The sequence below is a fragment of the Plenodomus lingam genome (assembly GCF_022343315.1).
Source record: "Plenodomus lingam strain CAN1 chromosome Unknown contig_26, whole genome shotgun sequence".
In the NCBI taxonomy this organism is placed as follows: Eukaryota; Fungi; Ascomycota; class Dothideomycetes; order Pleosporales; family Leptosphaeriaceae; genus Plenodomus; species Plenodomus lingam.
This window is the reverse complement of record NW_027093941.1, coordinates 1051549-1069281: the sequence shown is the minus strand read 5'-3', so window position 1 is coordinate 1069281 and position 17733 is coordinate 1051549. Positions and strand designations below refer to the sequence as shown.

The following is a 17733-nucleotide window of genomic DNA, read 5'->3' as shown; positions in this document are numbered from 1 at the left end:
TAAAATATCCAATCAAATCACTGATACCTTGGCAATTCCTGAGGCGGTGGCAGAACTCCTCGCGACTTGTTCATAACGCATCCCCGTCTGTTGGTTTTTCGTCTGTTAACCTTGACTCCCCAAAAAACATACGATTTCTGTTCATTCTGGTCTTGGAGCTCTGTTCCATCTCACGACAATACCTCCTAGCATCGAGACTGCTTTGCTGACAATCCTTAGGAAGACCTGGACTAGATTCGTCACTTGCTCAAGGCAAGCCATCTCCTGAATCGAGTGTGGCATCCTACGGTTACTGTACATGGCCACTTTGCCTCAGAACCTTTTCCTAATTCTCTGTCAGGTAAAGCATTTGCCGACACTCCGAATACCAAGCAAAATCGTTGCCATATCCGTTTATCCAGAGTTAAAACGATCACAATAGGATCTACCGCACCCAGAAGGACCATTACCATACTAACCACCAGCCCTTCGACTTCTGATGGCTGAAACATGCCTTGTCAAAAGCTGTCACGCGTTTCAGCTATCCATTTCAACCTCTCGGTACCAAGAACAGCCTGATATCTCAGGACCCACATTTCACCGGCTGTATCTGAGCCGCTTTGAGATCGTATTCACACGGGCTTGTGTGCGGATATCCTTGGCTGTGATCATCACTGCATTCGACACACTTCCTACCACAGTGCAAATCGAACCTAGACTTGACACAGAAGCAGGTAGAGAAGAAGACACCGTTTCCTTGCAGACTAGGTTATGAACTGCTTGTACCATCTGGTCACACTTCAGGTGCCAGCCGTACCCTCCCTCCATCTAAACGACTATCAGATGCGTAAACGACCCTCCATCACCGCGACTGCTCCACCTTCAAGATACACTTTGGAAATCGACCTATCACTAGCGAGTTCAACGTCGATGAAGATCTCGCTTCGCCTTCCCATTTCGACACCTTGTGTGATGTGGAACTTGAGTGCCTCATTGGCGTTGCCTTCTGTGAGAGACAAGAATGCTGCCAGGCCGCTGGCCGCGCTTCCTGTGGCAGGGTCTTCGAGCTGCCCTTCAATCATTCTAGTTCGTAACGTACTTACTCCTTCTGCGCGTTTGCCAGTGCGTACAAAGAAGTACGTGCCCACAAACGTGTCCTTCCAATTCTCGTCTAACCCATCGACAACAACACTCCGACCGGTCAAGGACACCATTTCCAGCGCATGCATGCTCTCGAGCTCGATTAAAATGAATGTCATGCCTTTGACAATGGATACTATAGCATGGTCCTCCTTGACGTGAATTTGATTCTGCTGTTGTGCGACTGCTAGTTGGGGCTGCAGCTCAAAGATCTCCTCACGTCGGTAACTTCTATTATGAATATGTCTACACTCATTAGCTGAGTGTCCACCTGTAGGAAACCTTCAAAAGCTCACACATCATGTGGAATGGAAGCTTTCGCTGTCCCTTTCGCAACGTCATACTTCAGCCCGACTGGACCCGCCTTCAATTTGAATTCCGCTTCGACTACACCAGTCTGAATGCCACGCTCTTGCGTCACTCTCCCTAAGATGTAGCAAGCCGTTCCCACGGTTGGATGTCCAGCGAAAGGCAACTCTCGCGTCGTCATGAAGATATCAACGGCCCATACATCTTCTTGCACAGCCTCGTCCCTCTCATGCAGGAAGGTAGTCTCAGAGAGATTGAACTCCCTAGCTATTGTTTGCTTTTGTTCTTGGCTCACAGTTCGCCCATGTGGAATGCGTACGACAGCCAAAGGATTTCCCTCATATGGTTGGTTCGTAAAGACGTCGATTGTCACGAAGTCCAGTTGAGACGCAGAAGAGGACATAGTGGGATGGAGTGAAGCGATGCCAGAATGTTGAGCCACCATTTTGAAGTCGTTGCATCCTTCATGGATGCTCTACCTGCTATCAAGCGCGGTTGAGATGACTCATCAAGAATGCGGAAAGGGACGTCTCTCACGAGGTACCGTACCCCGCGCGTGGACTCATCGTCGTACACAAACGCGCGACTTTATGCACTTGGCTGGTAATCATGGCTTATGGACTGTATGCAAGCCAATAAAGCCCTATAGACTGTGTCCGGATCCAATGTCGGAAAAAGTTCCATCCTCAGGTGCGTCTTGCCTCAGGGGCTGCTGCTGTAACGTAGTAAGTCATGTCATGTGACGTAGAACAGGTCTGCTATTCCAAAGGACTATGGCAACAAGTCTCACTTTGGTGCACACAGGCTGGCCAAACAACGACTCTTGGGCGCAAAGACTAATGCATGCCCAAAGCTACACAGTGGGCGACACAGCTGTATTGGTAAGTTGATGCGAAGATTATGATAGGGTTCGGGCGAGTATTGTGTGTACGGAGGAGGGGTAGGCAGCATCCGAGGCTCAGGGTCGGGACCAAGCTGACGCTGACCCTTTTTGAACCTCCTTTCTCAAATGTCACCAGAGTCTACTACCTATGTACACTGTACTATGTACAGCAGCAGTTTGCGCAACCTAAAGTCAGCCTAAAACCTTGCCTGGCGACTCGAGTCAAAGTTCTGCCCATTGGCCGAGGTTGCTCGGTTTGCCCAGGTGGCAAGTCGCCTTTGTACATAGGAGATAGCTTCTTAGATAGTACATTCTCGCCACGGGAATCTAGTATTGTATCTGTGTTTGAGCAGACGTGAAGCCGTGGCGAATGAGCAGTCGGAACGTTGAGTGGTGGAGACCTGAGAAAGTATTGACTTTGTCTGATGCCATTGTTGGCTCCTTTTGCTTGGGCTGCGGGCTGGGCTTCCCCGAAGGATCGACTCGGAGATTACTTCTGAGCGTTGTGATTGACCGAAACACGTGCGTTGCCCGTTGGGCTGTTGACCTACGCGATGAGACAATGTTGATTCTCACTAGTATCTTCAACGTACCAAGGCCACCACACCGGTGACCATTGGCAGCATGAGAAATCATTGGGCAATTTCTAACATGAGCGGGTGTCGCCACCTGGTCTAACGATCGCTCGTAGATCTCTGCGTGTTGATCTGGATCTCAAGATAAGAGTAATCGTATAGCGCACGAGTGCTATAGCTATAGCACATGATGAGTAAAGAAACGGGCATCCAAGCGCGTTGATAGCCCCGAGATTGCTGGAAAATCAAAAATCAGCAGGCCCTGGCTGAATTGGCTCATGAGGAGACGCTACTCATGGCAGCAAGGGCTGGGTATTGGAGTAATACCGCGAAATTCGCCTCAATCGTTGTCAGTCTTGCAATATTACATGTATTGAGCTTGACCAGGTGCACACTGCACAGTCGGCAACGGCTGAACAGACCAGGGGATCAATCAGCTAAATACAGATCCTGTCCGGGAATCTGACTGCTGTTTCAATATCACTTATCGGCTGGGGAATTATCGCATCGCCGCATCGTTCCTGGATTGGAGGTGCAAGGTCTGTCTGGTCGATAGAGGCTTGTCCTATGGACCATGGACCGATGCAGATTTGAAATAGGTCTTACCCCGCTGACATGAGCAATGTGGTCTGAGGATATACAATATATCGAGTGCAAATCTGGCGCTGGGATCTCGAGAGTACCGGGGCTCACGGTTGGACAGGATCGGTTCGCATTGATCACAGATGTGCATCTGCAAGGTACCCTCGTCTTCCAGGTCTGCTCAAGCTCGGAGGGAACGACGATTGGCGAGTCTAGGCGACTTCAGAAGCCAACTCTGAGGTGCCAGATAAGCGCAGTTTATTCTGCTATGCCGCAATCCTACGTTTTTCGCTACCAGATCAGGGGTCATATACCTATGCCCAATCCGTTGCAACAAATATGAGGTAAGGTTCATGGGCACCTACCTATGGACTATGGCTAGCTGCGGCTGAGAGAGGAGGAGGGGAAAGATGGGTGGCATGGAGTGCGTCTAGGTGAGAGTATGACACGAGTTAGGCTATTTGGCAACAGTGGGCGAGGATGTCCAGCTACCCCTCGCGGTTTGGGTGAAGAGGCCAGCCGCAACAAGGGCCGACACGGGCTTGCCCTAGTACCTCATCTACTGCAGCCTGCGGGTCGAGAATTTTGTCATTGGCTGTGCGGCAGAATTGTTGACCTGTGAGTGGAGGAGTTGCGGTACCTTTTTGCATGTTGCATATGCAGGCGCAGGAGAAGAGTTCAAGGAGAGCGTTCCCAGTCCTGGTAGCCCGTGTTGAAGAGAGAGTTGGGCAGGCCAGGTCAAGGGAACAGAACAGAAGGGGCTAGATGAATGGATGGGGAGGTACGAGTGGGGCCCAGCGCTTGGGCAGCTCTTCTGTATGTAGGCAGTAGTAGATACGGAGTATGTACATGGGGTAAGGTACGGTAGACCGTAGTACATAGTACACACGACTCAGTGCTTTGGAAACCGGCGGCGCAACGAAGAACCCCCCCTTCCGCTGAGGCTAGCTGCTGTGTGCCACTGGCTCTATACGCTTACGAACATGGTAAAGTGACTCGTAGAACACACTTCGGCGCTTTCTCCAGCTTCTGCCGTAGTCTTGCTGCCGTCAGCTCGTCAGCTTCCCCGTCGGCGCCCTCGTGGCATGCAGGGCGACTGGAGGAGAAGGTTCTCTGGGTCAGGCAGAAACGGCCAGCAGGTTGCATGTAGTAACAACGGCGTGCGCCACACAACCCAAAGCGTCGTCGCTGGAAGCTGGAAAGGGAGCTAGCTGTGTGTGGTGTGTGGTGTTTGTGTGTGTCTGTGTAGAGTAGGTGTGGTATGCGTGTGCCTACTGTGTTATGCACTGTGTCTGCGACAGGCCCTGTGCTTGAGCAGTGGGGTCGAGTCGAGGTACGTCGTGTGCTGAAAAAGCGTTGCACTGTTGCAGAGGCGAGGCCAAGCTGCTAGGTGCGCGTCCACTTCCCCGCCCACTAGCATGGGCTACGAGAACGTGAAGTGATGAAGTGAGTGAGCGATGGTGAAGGGCCAGGGATGACGCGCGGGTGTGCATGTGTGGCGCCGAAGCGCGCAGGGGGTGAAGGGACCCGGGGGGGGGGGGAAATGCGGCCCTCTCCCAGCAGAAGCAATCCAAAACCTCCCATGGCGCCAACTCGTCACCCGTGAAATCCCACCCGCTCTCAGCTTTTTTATTTTCCTTTTTCACCTACTCTCTCTCTCTCTCTCTCTGTCTCTATATCCACGCAGCGACGACACTGCAACTGTACTTCCACCTCACCTTCACCTTCACCTTCACCTCACACTCCCTCGCTAGTTCACTTACCAGCTGCCCCCTACATACACCAGCCACGCGACCCAGCACTCTGGCCATACCCATCGCGCCCTGTGCACATCTGGAACCATCGCCTAACCACACAAGACTCGGCCGTGATATGTACCTTCACTACACCAGCTAACCTATATTCGCCGCTGTCTGCTCCCGTACGAACCTCGCCTATACATTCGTTATCTCGGTGCTCCTGCCCCGTCCTGCCGGTGCTCCTTCCCTTCTTCTCTCCGGCGCTCCTTCCCTTCGTCGCCCATACAAACGCAAACGCAAACGCTGTGACGGACCCCGCCACCTCACGCGCTTCCTCTATAGACCCACATACCGCTGCTCCCACTCCCTCTTCTCATAAACTATAAACCTCGCTCAGTTTGAATCACGCGCAGCCAAGCTCCCTACCGACCTGCGTTGCGTTCTGGGTACGCGCGACCACAGTGTAGCTGCGCCGGCATCTGCCACAACAACAGCCCTGCGCTCACCAACCGCCAAACAAAGAACACCAAGCACTCAACACGCAACTCGACTACCAAATCGACAAGCTGACCTGCACTCCCCCCACCATGGCCTCGTCCCATTCGCGCAGCGCCTCGGACGAGTCCAACAACTCGGCGATGGCCTATGTTCTTGATCATGTCTTGGAGTATCCCGGTAGCTACGACTTTCCTCTCAAGACCATGTGGGAACTCAACCGCCTAGATCGCGCCCAGTTCCTGCCCAAATCTGAGAGCGCATCTCCCATCACCGGTCAATTTGCATGGACCAACTCGGAGACGGCAGCTGTGAGCTTCCAAGCATCGCTAATGCACCAATTGAAGTCGTTACCCACAAGAACCAGCTCGCTGCCGCCTAGCTTCATCAACACCTTTGTTGGCCGTGTCTTCGCTCCTCACCTACATCTTGTCGACTGGCACCAGACACTGACGGCCCTGGACTACCTGAAAGACCTAGAGACGAGGCGGCGAAAGGAGACCTTTGCTGCGTTCGAACGACTCAATATCCACCAAGAGACATGGACTGCGGACATGGCTTACATCGCTGAAAAGTTTCCTGGTATCGCTCTCTGGATCAACAACATCGAAGGCAAGAACAAGAGGGCTGAGACGTTTTACGCCATCATCTGGAAAGGTCTTCGTCGCTGGGTAAGTCCAGCCTTTCTATGCCGCCTGTTCTAATTGACTAACGGCAATTGACAAAGATCCTGATCAATGAACTATCTGAGCAACCGTTCAACAAGCTCGCCTGTCTGAGCATGCTCAACACGTTGTTCCCTCCGGTCTATGAAGACACAAAGTTGCCCTGTAGCTTCTTGACTAGAGAATCTTTGACAGAAGAGCGCAATCTATTCTTTGAACTTATTGGTCGTGTCCAAAAGCATGGGCCTGAAGTCTTGCGTCCATTGATGAATGAGCACAAGGGACCAAATGACACGACTGGTTGGCCCGTTCTTCAGAAGATCCTTGACAAGTACCTGAGGGTAGCCATGAATATGATCCAGGATTGCATGTCTACCGCTGGCCCGGAATCTTTCGATCGTTACGCCACTCTTTACGGCAAGGAGAGCAAGCACGATTCCGGTGTAAGTTTTGGATCCGAACGAAGACCGAGCGTAGGTTCCACGCTCCAGGATTACCAAACCTTGGAGCCAGTGAATAACGTGGCCCCTGCGCCAAAGGCTATGACCAAGCTCGAGAGGATAACCCGCGAGTTCAAACGCATGCGCGTAAAGCCACGACCAGAAGTGGAGGAGATCATACATGTGACCCCCCAAGCTACAGAGGCTCCAGTTGCCGACAGGAAGTCAATAAAGAAGGCACGGTCACTGGCCAGTCTCCGATTTGGTAACGGCAGCTCGTTGTCTGTGAACAGCAGGAAGGGCAGCGATGCTGTTCCATTCGATGTAGAGCAGATGAAGAAGCATCGGCTACTGTACGAGTCCTCGCTCAAAAACACCACTGGACTCGCCTAAGTTGGGCAACGGGCCCGCAGACCAGCTGAAAGCTGCATTACGATATTACGAAGATACAACCTTTTTTGTTTACGAATCGATGCGACATACACGGAAGCGTTCACGAAAACTGATGTTTGATTCAGGACGGCAGACGCTAATTCTACATCTAGTCGACTTGACGGAAGTTGCGATGATATCATCACAACCCGACCCGATGGGTCTCGTCATGAGACTGGTTACTTTTTTCCTTTGCTTATTTCTTCAATACACGGCCGATTTTTCGGTGTGTCCTGCTCGTATTCCTTGTGGCTGTTCTCTCTTCCTCTCTACCATTTTCAGCGGGCGTTCAGATTCCAGACCCTCCGCGGTCAAAATTCGGATTTGTGCCATGGGTACATATTTTGACATGTTCATACAGGGCAGGGCATAAGTTTCTGTGGGTCTCTATGGTTACCAGCACGGCGTTTGGACAGCATGGGCATGGCGTGGTGTTACATTGGACATGGTTCTTTTCCTTTTTTTTTCTTTTCCAATACGCGACGAGGCATTTGAGCGAGGCCAGTCGTGTTTGTACAAGTTTTCACATGCAGGGTGAGAAGTACTGTGTTGCTGTCTTGGTGACACTCGTAGTTTCGTTGAAGAAAAATGAAAGACTACCCCCCACACCCCCTACCATCCGTCTTCCATGTTCAGAGTGCTTCTTTGAGTGGATTAGATTAGTCCGGCGAAAAGGACGTTAGTGAGGCTGGAAAATGACAACAGTCATGAATCGTTTTCCGAGGTCCGACAGCAAACCTTATTCGATGTATTGATGCAGTCCATGTAAGAGTGCGTGGCAGGTCTCACAAGCTTGACATGGGCGGTTGAGCTGCAGTGGACAGTCAGCACATGGCAGTCACATGCAGACGCAAACGAGTGCAGCTTGGGTGGGTACCTACATCCATGAGACGGTACATGCCGTATAGTAGGTACCTACGTATACTCTCCATGGAGTCGCGCCAAGACGACTCTCTGCATGCAGCGAGGCCCACAAGCTTATTATAGTACGCCCAGCTGGGAGGGAAGAGCTGTGCATTACGGCTATTGGACGATACAATAGGTACTGTACATTGTACATTGTACTTCGAGTATACCACAGTAGAAGAGGCTTTGGCTTGCACTTGAAGCGACCACTTCGCATTGTTATTGTGATGGCGAGGCGAGGCGCGTTAGGACAACAACAACAACAACAACCACGACAACCACGACAACCACGACAACCACGACAAAGCACAACCCAGCGTCATCTTGACTTCGACTACGCGAATAACGTTTGAATGCGCAAACATGAGGAAGGCCAGTCACCTCGACGGCCTGCTGCAAGAGAGCTCGTACGATATGCGCGATGCCGGCCGCCGATCACACCCGCCTGCCTCTTCCGACGACCCCTCATTGTCGACTCCCTGTGCGACGATCAACACATCCCGCCCACGCTCGAAACCCCACCAAACGGCTGTCGACATCGCGGCACCTGCCCGACGTACCTTCTTCGACCCTTGGAACAGCAGTTCTACCGGGCACCAGCGCGCGGAGAATCGCCTGTCTGGATCGACGTCGTGGCGTGTCTCGCGCAACCTCAAACTGGGGGAACAGTACAGGGCCGGGCTGGATGGCGGCAAGAGGGTTACAGATACAGTGGGTGCAGGCAGTGCCGACTTTGGCAACAACGGACGCAAAGAGAACGGAACTTGGGAGCATGGTGCAAAGGGTCTAAGGCCTCGGGGGCAAAAGAGTCTTGTGGAAGCCTGGGGTGCTTCCAAAGCGAGCAAGGCGAAATGTCATGAAAAAGATATTGCTTCTGTCAAGGTGCAAGATCCCAAGTCGGCACAGACAGACAGACGCCAAGATCATTTCCAAGGTACGTACGTCCTTGAGCATCATTATTGGGGAAAACAGCTTCTGTTGAATGTTCCATGAACGGTTGCGTTCGTGAACCGTTCGTGAACATGATCTTTCCCACACATTAATTACGCTTCGCAAGAAAACTTGCTAGCAAGAACAAGCTCTAACAAGACATAGACTCTGATCTTGACCTTCAGAGCTGCCGAGGCGAACTGCCTGCGCAACCGGCAGAAAAACAGCTCTTCACTGGTCTTTGTTTTTACGTCAACGGCTCTACAGCTCCCCTAGTATCTGATCACAAACTCAAACAGTCCCTTGCCCTCTATGGCGCAAGACACTCGATTGCATTAGGTCGACGAACGGTCACGCATGTCATACTCGGAACCTCAAACACACGCGGTGGCGCAGGTGGCGGACTGGCCGCGACCAAGATGCAAAAAGAAATCGCACGAACCGGGGGCAAGGCTGTCAAATTCATCACTGCCGAATGGTAAGTGGCTAGCCTTCATCAGCACACGTATAGAGTATACGTAGATCCAAGTCTTCACGACACGCAACCATGCAGCCGTTGACAATGTCTCATGAACTGACCAATCTACTCAACAGGGTCATCGAGAGCATCAAGGCTGGCCGCCGGCTCCCAGAATCCCGCTTCTCGCCCTTGAAACTCGCCTCACAGTCTCAGAATAGCGTCTTGGAGATGCAGGAGACCAAGAAAGCCGGCCAGGGATGAACAAATTGCCAAGTGCCCGACGAGCGACAGTACGGCTTTATACATAGCAACCAGCCACGAGCCATCAGCATATTAGCAACTATTGCGAAAGCAAATAAACAAATAATATCACCGGCGAAACTTGCTCGACTCAGTACCTTATACCGACAACCATGTCCGACATGGAACATGGTCCGGGGGTTTAGTTGGGAGCTATTCTGACCTGCATGACACATGACATGCACATGACTTACAGTAGGTAGGATCCTAGATTTCCTCCCAGATAGAGACTACTGTGTATGCAACACCCTCTTCATGCTAGCGTATACTCTTCCAACCTCACCTATATCTGATAGCCGCGATCCCTGCCATGATTTGCCCGTCTTGCGCTACACACATTTTCTCTCTCCCACATTCATACATACACAGGTACACAGGTACACACACATGCCCCCTCTTCCAACCCAGCACCCTCACGACTACTCCCACTATCAAAAAGCAAAAAATCCCCCAGGATCCAAATAGTCTAGCCTTGACGCCCACCGCACAAAGTAGTCCCTCCAAGCTAGGCAATATGCAGTAACAGTATCCTGTGGCGGAAGCGTCCGTCGCAGACACGAACCATGGTTTCCATCCTCCGCACCGCACCATGAGATAGTCTCTCTAGTACAGTTTCGGTTTGAGAGAAGGGAGGGGAGGGGAGAATGCTATGTATGGGGGTCCGGGGCCGGGGGACCTTGTTGTACAGTATGTGCTAGGTAAGGTAAGGTACTTACTTGGTATCGGTATGTACCTACATGAAAACGCATACCGGTAGTCTGTTCTGTAATTGTGTTGTTTTGTGCCGCGTGCTTTTATGCGTTTTGTGTGTAAGTTGTGCGCAACGCGCCATTTTGTGTGCCTGTGTGCGCGTGTTTGTTGTATGGGCATGGGCATAGCGGTTAGGTATATGTGTGCGTAGTTATGTTTTGGGTAGATTGGAGGTGGGTGTGGGTGGGGAGTGTTGCGTTTTGGTTGTACCGTGGGGACGGCAGGCTAGCTACTCACTTACCTTGACATGGGGCGGACTTTTTGTCTGAGCGGAGGGGAATCTAGAACAGTGGATAATAGCTACATCACATGTGATTGTACATGGTATTTCGCGAATGTGGAATACTGAATGGGGGTTAGTGTTGCGATTTCTGCTTCTCTAGTTTCTGTCCTTTACTTTTTTTTTTCAATATTGCGTTTTTTTGTCTCTTCTTCTGACGTGTTGGGGCGCCGTAATGGGAGGGATTTTAGCGGTGGTTGATCCTCGTATATGTAGAGGATGTGTAGATCAATGGGGCTAGCATTACATTGAGCACATTATTTGTGGGATAGGAATGTGTAAGCTGCTGGGGATCGAAGGGTATTTCGACGGAAAAAGTAAGAAAAAGCAGAGTACTTTTGGACTTGTTGGAGATGTTGGTGAGATGGACAGATTTGACTTGATCGTTATGGTTTTGGGAGACAAATAGATAATATGGTCGACGTATGCTTTAAAGGAGATGATGATAGGATAAATCACAGTACAGGATATAGTACTGTAGGTTGAAATCTACTTCTCCGCACATGTTGCGTTGCGGACCATGCGTCCACTGTTTCCACTAGCCTTGCTTTTTCCCCTCCGTTCAGATGCTACTTTTTCGCCCTCCACCAACCCAAGGCAGCCTAATCCACATGGTATACCCACTCCACAGGCCGGATGATCAACACGCACCCAGATCTCGCACAATGAGCAGCCATCCATATTATAGACATACGCTCAACTCCATAGACTACGAGTGCTAGTTACAATGAATGGACATTGTTTTACCTGAGAACATCAAGTATGTACTTGGAGGCAACGTAGATCAAGTACACCCGACTCTCACTTCTCACACACATGTACATGTACCTCAGTCAATGTAGAAAAATTGCACAGTCGCTGCCACGGTATCATGCCAGATGGGTACAAGAGCGGCAGAGAAAAACGAATACGTCTTGCGATGGGACTCACAGGATTACGATAGCATGAAAAAAAAATCACAATCAGCATATCTTGCGTAAAAACCAGGTATGCGTAAATAATACACGACTTCAAAGGTCCAGACTGATTACCTACTCACTATGCTTCATGTGTATGATATATCGTGGACACCCCCCACCCCATATCTTCGTACCGCAGCAAAATGCCCCATGGGCAGGCAGGGCCAACGATACGGGCAACGAAAACGCCATTTCCTGTCCTGCAGGCGAGAAGCAGCCTACCATATGTGAACTTTGCTTTCCACACAGGTATGCCTCCGCGTCTGGTGCGTACTATCCCGTCCATTGATATAAACTTGTGTGTAGTGAACACAAACACCCAACACCAACTTACCAGCATTGTCCACATCCTTTCCCCCGAAAAATAGAGAAAAAGCTTATGTACTACAATGCAGTACAGCAGAAGCTGGGTTTTCATTCAACCAAAGCATCATATACTCTTACTATCGTTAAGCCGTAGCCGTAGTCGTGCACTCGCCTGCATCGTTGATATCTGTAAAAGACGTATGTGGTGCACACAAACCCATGATACTCCTACCCAGGACGATTTACACGACTACAGGACATCATGTAGAACACAACGAGGCATACAATTTAAAAACCTCCCTATTCCCCTCCGCGGTACCAGCCCCGTCTTGACCACAGACTCAATCTACCAATCTTGCAAAACATATATTTCGCAAAGGCGAGATCATCTTCCTGATAATACAATTCCCACATGAGCAGATCTGGATAGAAGGAGTGTCTCACTGTACACGGCCCACGGCCTCGTTCATTCCAACATTTTTAGTATAAATATGCATGGCTGGGAAGCGTTGAGAGGAGGTCTCCTTGTCTTTGAAGGGTGGTGCTTGGCCGGCTTATAGGGGGTTTGAAAGATACTGATGCTTTGGAATCGTTGATGGATTGCTGCTAGGAGCCAACATCTTTTGTTTCGTCTGGGGTGGAAATGTCGGGTCGTGTGTTATTCGAAATGTAAATTGCGTACACGACTGGAGTCTGAGAATTTCCCGCCGTCAACCTGTCGATGTTGTGAAAGCCGGCTTCGACGGACTCCCCATATGGCGCACGAGACATGATTCATTCGACAGCATGAAGTTGATCACACTGCCATAAGCGTTACCCAGGCGCTCCGTTGATTGGGTATCTCAATGCTCATCAATGTGGAGCGAGTTTAGATCAACTCAACGTCTCCCGTCCCCGACCCAACCGTCCACGCTTTCACCGCGCTCCATCTGACCACCCACACATCCCCTCTCTTCATTTGGAATCTTCGATCCGTGCCTTCCACAAAGATATCCCCTACATCTCTAAGCGCCCGCACAAACACCGCTTTATCCTCGTCTGGCTTCTCAATCATGCTGACTCCACCTGAGGGATCGTCCAGTCGCCGTAACGCTGGAGGAAACTGGCCAAGGAAGGAGGAAGAATAATGTGCCGACAGCAGCGATTGGTGAGATTCGAGGTACTGATACTCGGCGGAAGAGAGAAGGGGTCGTACGCTATCAATCGAGTTCTCGTGCAGTGCCTTGATGTGGAGTGGATGTGCATCGATCTGATGCGCAATTAGCACCCCTAGCCTTGGTCGACGAGGAGCAGCACGACATGCCTTTTTTATCCTAGCCCGCAGGAAGCTCCTGACCAGGAATTTGAACCTCTCCAGCTCCGTCTGTATGATGATCAACTTGAAGTTCGTCTTGGGATCCATGCTACCCGTCTGGTCTTCCACCATTTCAATCTGGCTGCGCCATTAGTATGACTACCAAATCCCATGTCAGCCATGATATTGACACACCTGCCGTCGAATTCTCTCCAACACCCTTTCCATCAACTCACTTGGCCATGGCAGTATCTCAGGCGCAACGCGCTCTGCAACCCAACAACGTGTCAATTCTTGAAGATCATGTGTCTCCTGTGGCGTCGAGTCTGCGGCAACTTCGGCAAGGAGGTCATCGATGTCCATTGGGGCGCGCCAAAGGCGTGTGGTGATTCGGGAAACAAGGGCCACACGCGTTGGGCCTGGCTGAGAGTGATGGGCGCGAGTCTTGGGGTAGGGAGATGGGCCTAGAAGCAAAAACTTGGTAGCTAATTGTAATCGTAAGTTTGTTTAGTGGCCAAGTCGACCGTGGATCAGAGGCGATGCATGCTAGACATGTTGGCAGGAAATGTGTGGAAATTGCGGGGTGTCGTTGCGGGGCGTTGTCAACTAAAGTTAGTGTGACGCGTCGCGCTTTTTTTAAGGACTATCACTATGCTGTTGGCTCTTCATCGCGTGAAGGCACCATCCAAATCTTTTTCGTCTTATTGAGAAAGCGCATGTATTGAATGCGGAGAAGTCAGGATAGGGACATCATATTGCAAGTCGATTTGATATTTATACTTGATTTTGACTGGCTAAAGAACACGTGCAACTTTTCTTCAAGTTACTTTAGCTTCTCCTCCTGATAACAAAGCCCATACTGATTATCTGATTACGTCCTCAATCTCAAAGCAGGCTGCTTTTATACAACTTCAACGACACCACCAAGCACATCCTAACCTGCAGAGAATACAAGCGGCAACTTGATAGAAGTACGTGGAGCATAAGCACACGCCTAGAGAAGCCTGTGTCGGCTGTAATCGAGGTTCGAATCAAAGAGATCTTCGTGTCTAGAGGGATGACACGGAATTGGGGATGGGAAATATTGGAATGAAAGGAAATGTCGTGGTGGGGATGAAGGGTGAAGGCACGTAGACCCGGTTGTATGTGGCTTCGTGATGATGTGTAGATTTCCTGAGAGCATGTTTCAGCTCTACAGGGTGGCAAAGGAAAGATCCGTCTGAGGATGGTGTGAACAAAGGGAATTAGGTGACTGTCAAAGCGATTGTGGCAATACACAACCGCTTACCGAAACAAAATGGGTATGCAACAAGCCCTCTTGAGAAAGGGTAACTATGCTTGGCCACAAGGACCTAGGCACTGGGTATAGAATGCAAACATAATGAGGGTCAGAGCAAATGCTGACTCGTCCAATGGGTCCAGGGCTGATGCAGGGGAAAATAGGAATCGCTTGAACGCCGTAGGAAGGATGTGGAATGACCAAACGCCAAATGCTGTGGAAGCCCAATGCAGCAACGAAATGTACGCCTTCAGTCGATCCGCCGTGAAGTAGGGGAGTATCGTCAAATTTAAGGCCACTACCGCGCAGGTCTCAATAAGAAGCCATACGACGGGACGCGCCGATTCGTCCAGAGTTGAGTGAGTCGTCGTTGCCAAGAGTGAAGATGTTGCCTCCACTCTTTGCCCGACCGAGAGCCGTAGGACTGTCTTCCATCTGGCAAGAATGTTGTCCAAATGCAAAAGTTTGCGCGCGGCTCAGCTTCGCACGTTGCTTGAGCTTGTTCAATCCGCGTTCGCAAGATTGCTCGTGCTCCTTTGCATCCATACGGAGGTAATTTTGCGGGAAGCAACGTGTTGCGTGCGCGTGGTAAAAGGAACTATAGCCGCCGTCTAGGATATAGACCTCAGGAAACGAGAGGTGAGGATACTGGTGGGAGTTTTCCTTGCGATCCTGGGAACGTACGAATTTGGCCCTGTGGTGGTTTGTTAGACTTGTCTGGACGTGGAAGGGGGATGCATCTTACATAAGAGGTGCACGGTGTGCGGAGTATTCGCAATGTAGAATGAGTAGAGTATTAGCACTCGATGGAGCTTCAAAGAGGCGCTCTGCGAGCTTCTCCTTGTCACAAAAGTTCAACGCGCCCTCGATGTGTCCTCCGTTGTATTCATATTCAAAGCGACAGTCAATAATGACCTTGTTGTCGTACAAGTGATCGTAAGCACCGTCAAGCACCTCAATCAACGTTTCACGAGTGATGCGAGGCAGGCTCTCAGGTTCGTTAGTGGTGAAGTGAGGAAGCTTGAGTGCAGGGATTTCATCCATGTCCATGACAGACTGCAATTGGCTTGACTGGGGGGCACTAGGTTGAATGCTGCTGGGTGGAATACACTCTTGATCTTGCTTGGCATTCATCACGTCGCCAGGATGCTCAAACATGCTAAGCGACCTTCGGAATTTGCTTGGTCTCCGGGATGGGGGACCAGCAGGCTTCCGGACAGCAAGTGGTGAACCATTAGCACGCGACAGGGAACTCGAGTTGAGGCTGAAAGGCTTAGACTTCGAGGCAAAGAGCGAGCCATTGGAGGTGGGGCGGCGCTCTTGAGGCGGGGAAGCAGTGAAACATTCGTCCAGACTGAGCGAAGATGCATTCATGAAATCACCGTTACCGAACTTGAAAGCTGGGCTGTTCTCTTGTGACTTGAAGGATACTGTGTTAGTCGAGTAGTTCTTAGCACGCGAAAGAGATGGTCGGAGAAGGATGGACTTTCGTCGGCTAGGCGTGTGTTAGCAAAGATTGGACTGTGTTCCTGATGCCAGCACCACTCACTCAGCGGCAGAGACGGGCCTGGGAACCTCGAGGGACGATGCCTCGTTGCATGGCGAGAGCATCTCGTCGTCGTCGGCGGTGGGGGTGACGTCAGGAGAGGGAGACGGGAGCGGCAGAGAGTTGTCGTTGTTGAGGAAGCTGAAGGGAGCTTTGTGGGGCAGAGGGGAAATGTCCATGGAGTCGGGAGCAAAGCAGGGCGACGAAGAGGGAATTGGCGGTGTTGTTACGCCTTCCCATCGGAGTTGCGGGGTCGTCAGTCCTGCTTTGGGCGAGTGGTGAGTACTTGTACAGACGGCAGAGCAAGTGCACAGCCGCTTACCTTGAGCGTCGTGCTGCTGAAACAGATTCGAGGTAAAGAGCGATCGACGGGGGGTTGCAAGCTTAGGACTGTGACAAAGGAAGACAATGTTAGCCTGGGAGCTTTGAAAGCGGGTATGCAAGGGAGCATTGTACCTCTGGTCCATATGTAGGTTAGATGACATGTCGGCGGCCAGACTCGTGGTCGGCGAGGATCCTGACCCTCGCATGGGCTGCAGGGTGAAGTAGTCGGAGCCTCCCTTCTTCATGCTATGCATGCTCATGTCGCGAAAGTTGAAGCTCTTGGGACCTAAAGTATGTGCTCCAAATAATGGTTTAGATGCAGGCAGGTCACGGCGATAACCCCATGGACCAGGCATGGGTGGCGGGTGCATGGCAGCAAGAGGCGACGACATTTCCATGTTGGCGGTGTGTGGCCGTTCGTTCGTCTCGTGGTTGTGCCGGGCAACTGCGGTAGCGAGCGTTTGCGTTGGTTTATCTCTGCTCTTTCACTTCTTCACGCTTCACGCTAGGGGCGATGGACAGAGACAGAGGGAGAGAGAGAGAGAGAGAGGCGACAAAAGCAGGCGGATAAGCATATACAAAGACAGAAAAGCTAATTTCAATCTGAAGATGATGCTCGCTGGTAAATGGTCTCGAGACTCAGACGCGGGCTGGTCGAGGTGGTTGGCCGGAATCTCGTGGGGGGAGGAGGGGGGAAAAGGCGTTTATCGGCTCGTCGACATGAGGCTTCCAGGCGTGGTCGAGAGACGGGCAGTGAAGGTGGGTAGCAATTGCCCCAACAGTGTGTCCGACGAGCGAATTGACCAACGTCCAGTATGCCTCAGCCTGTCTTCTTTAAAAGAGGGGATTGGAGCCTTCTTGGGGTTGCAGAAGGTGAGGAAGAAGCACAGAGCCAGGCAGGTCATTCATTCAGCTTGCTGGGTCTGAGGTCGGCCTGGTAACAACACAACCTGGGTGAGGTTAGGGCGACAAGGGCCCTAGTAGGCTAAGCGCTGTCCACCAATGCCTGAGTTATGCGCCCTGGCAGCGGGCCAGCAAGCAGAAGAGTGGGTGTGGGTACCTTTTGGTACCGCCATTGTACAATCAATACCTACCTACTATGTACGTTCTCCTGTACAGTTCCTATCTAATACCTACTGGAAGCCACCCAAGCGCGACAG

General features: G+C 51.2%; 5 protein-coding genes across 5 annotated transcripts; 2 read left to right on the top strand and 3 right to left on the bottom strand.

Moving 5' to 3' along the window:
• Positions 1-643: 643 nt before the first annotated feature.
• On the bottom strand, positions 644-2029 carry IAQ61_006625 (uncharacterized protein). Its single transcript, XM_066097248.1, has 2 exons — positions 1416-2029; positions 644-1365 (listed from the first exon to the last, which is right to left on the bottom strand). The coding sequence occupies exons 1-2, from the start codon at positions 1871-1873 to the stop codon at positions 819-821; spliced, it is 1005 nt and encodes a 334-aa protein (XP_065952725.1). The 5' UTR covers positions 1874-2029; the 3' UTR covers positions 644-818.
• A 3765-nt stretch (positions 2030-5794) lies between these two features.
• Positions 5795-7200, top strand: IAQ61_006624 (uncharacterized protein; the record flags this gene model as incomplete). Its single annotated transcript, XM_003845465.1, has 2 exons — positions 5795-6373; positions 6430-7200. The coding sequence occupies 2 exons, from the start codon at positions 5795-5797 to the stop codon at positions 7198-7200; spliced, it is 1350 nt and encodes a 449-aa protein (XP_003845513.1).
• A 970-nt stretch (positions 7201-8170) lies between these two features.
• Positions 8171-10110, top strand: IAQ61_006623 (uncharacterized protein). Its single transcript, XM_003845464.2, has 3 exons — positions 8171-9079; positions 9241-9553; positions 9670-10110. The coding sequence occupies exons 1-3, from the start codon at positions 8509-8511 to the stop codon at positions 9794-9796; spliced, it is 1011 nt and encodes a 336-aa protein (XP_003845512.1). The 5' UTR covers positions 8171-8508; the 3' UTR covers positions 9797-10110.
• A 2888-nt stretch (positions 10111-12998) lies between these two features.
• IAQ61_006622 (uncharacterized protein) lies at positions 12999-13787 on the bottom strand (the record flags this gene model as incomplete). The annotated part of the gene is made up of 3 exons (XM_066097247.1): positions 12999-13379; positions 13434-13562; positions 13620-13787. The coding sequence occupies 3 exons, from the start codon at positions 13785-13787 to the stop codon at positions 12999-13001; spliced, it is 678 nt and encodes a 225-aa protein (XP_065952724.1).
• A 1228-nt stretch (positions 13788-15015) lies between these two features.
• Positions 15016-16971, bottom strand: IAQ61_006621 (uncharacterized protein; the record flags this gene model as incomplete). Its single annotated transcript, XM_066097246.1, has 5 exons — positions 15016-15397; positions 15449-16198; positions 16253-16514; positions 16572-16639; positions 16706-16971. The coding sequence occupies 5 exons, from the start codon at positions 16969-16971 to the stop codon at positions 15016-15018; spliced, it is 1728 nt and encodes a 575-aa protein (XP_065952723.1).
• Between the last annotated feature and the right edge of the window lie 762 nt (positions 16972-17733).

What these genes read in the sequence shown, in the direction of transcription:
- IAQ61_006625 (XM_066097248.1), bottom strand. Translation starts at nt 1,873, where the DNA reads ATGGTGGCTCAACATTCTGGCATCGCTTCACTCCATCCCACTATGTCC. An exon ending in GCTTCCATTCCACATGATGT is followed by an intron (nt 1,366 to 1,415) that starts GTGAGCTTTTGA and finishes TAATGAGTGTAG; the next exon opens with ACATATTCATAATAGAAGTT.
- IAQ61_006623 (XM_003845464.2), top strand. Translation starts at nt 8,509, where the DNA reads ATGAGGAAGGCCAGTCACCTCGACGGCCTGCTGCAAGAGAGCTCGTAC. An exon ending in ACGCCAAGATCATTTCCAAG is followed by an intron (nt 9,080 to 9,240) that starts GTACGTACGTCC and finishes AACAAGACATAG; the next exon opens with ACTCTGATCTTGACCTTCAG. An exon ending in AAATTCATCACTGCCGAATG is followed by an intron (nt 9,554 to 9,669) that starts GTAAGTGGCTAG and finishes TCTACTCAACAG; the next exon opens with GGTCATCGAGAGCATCAAGG.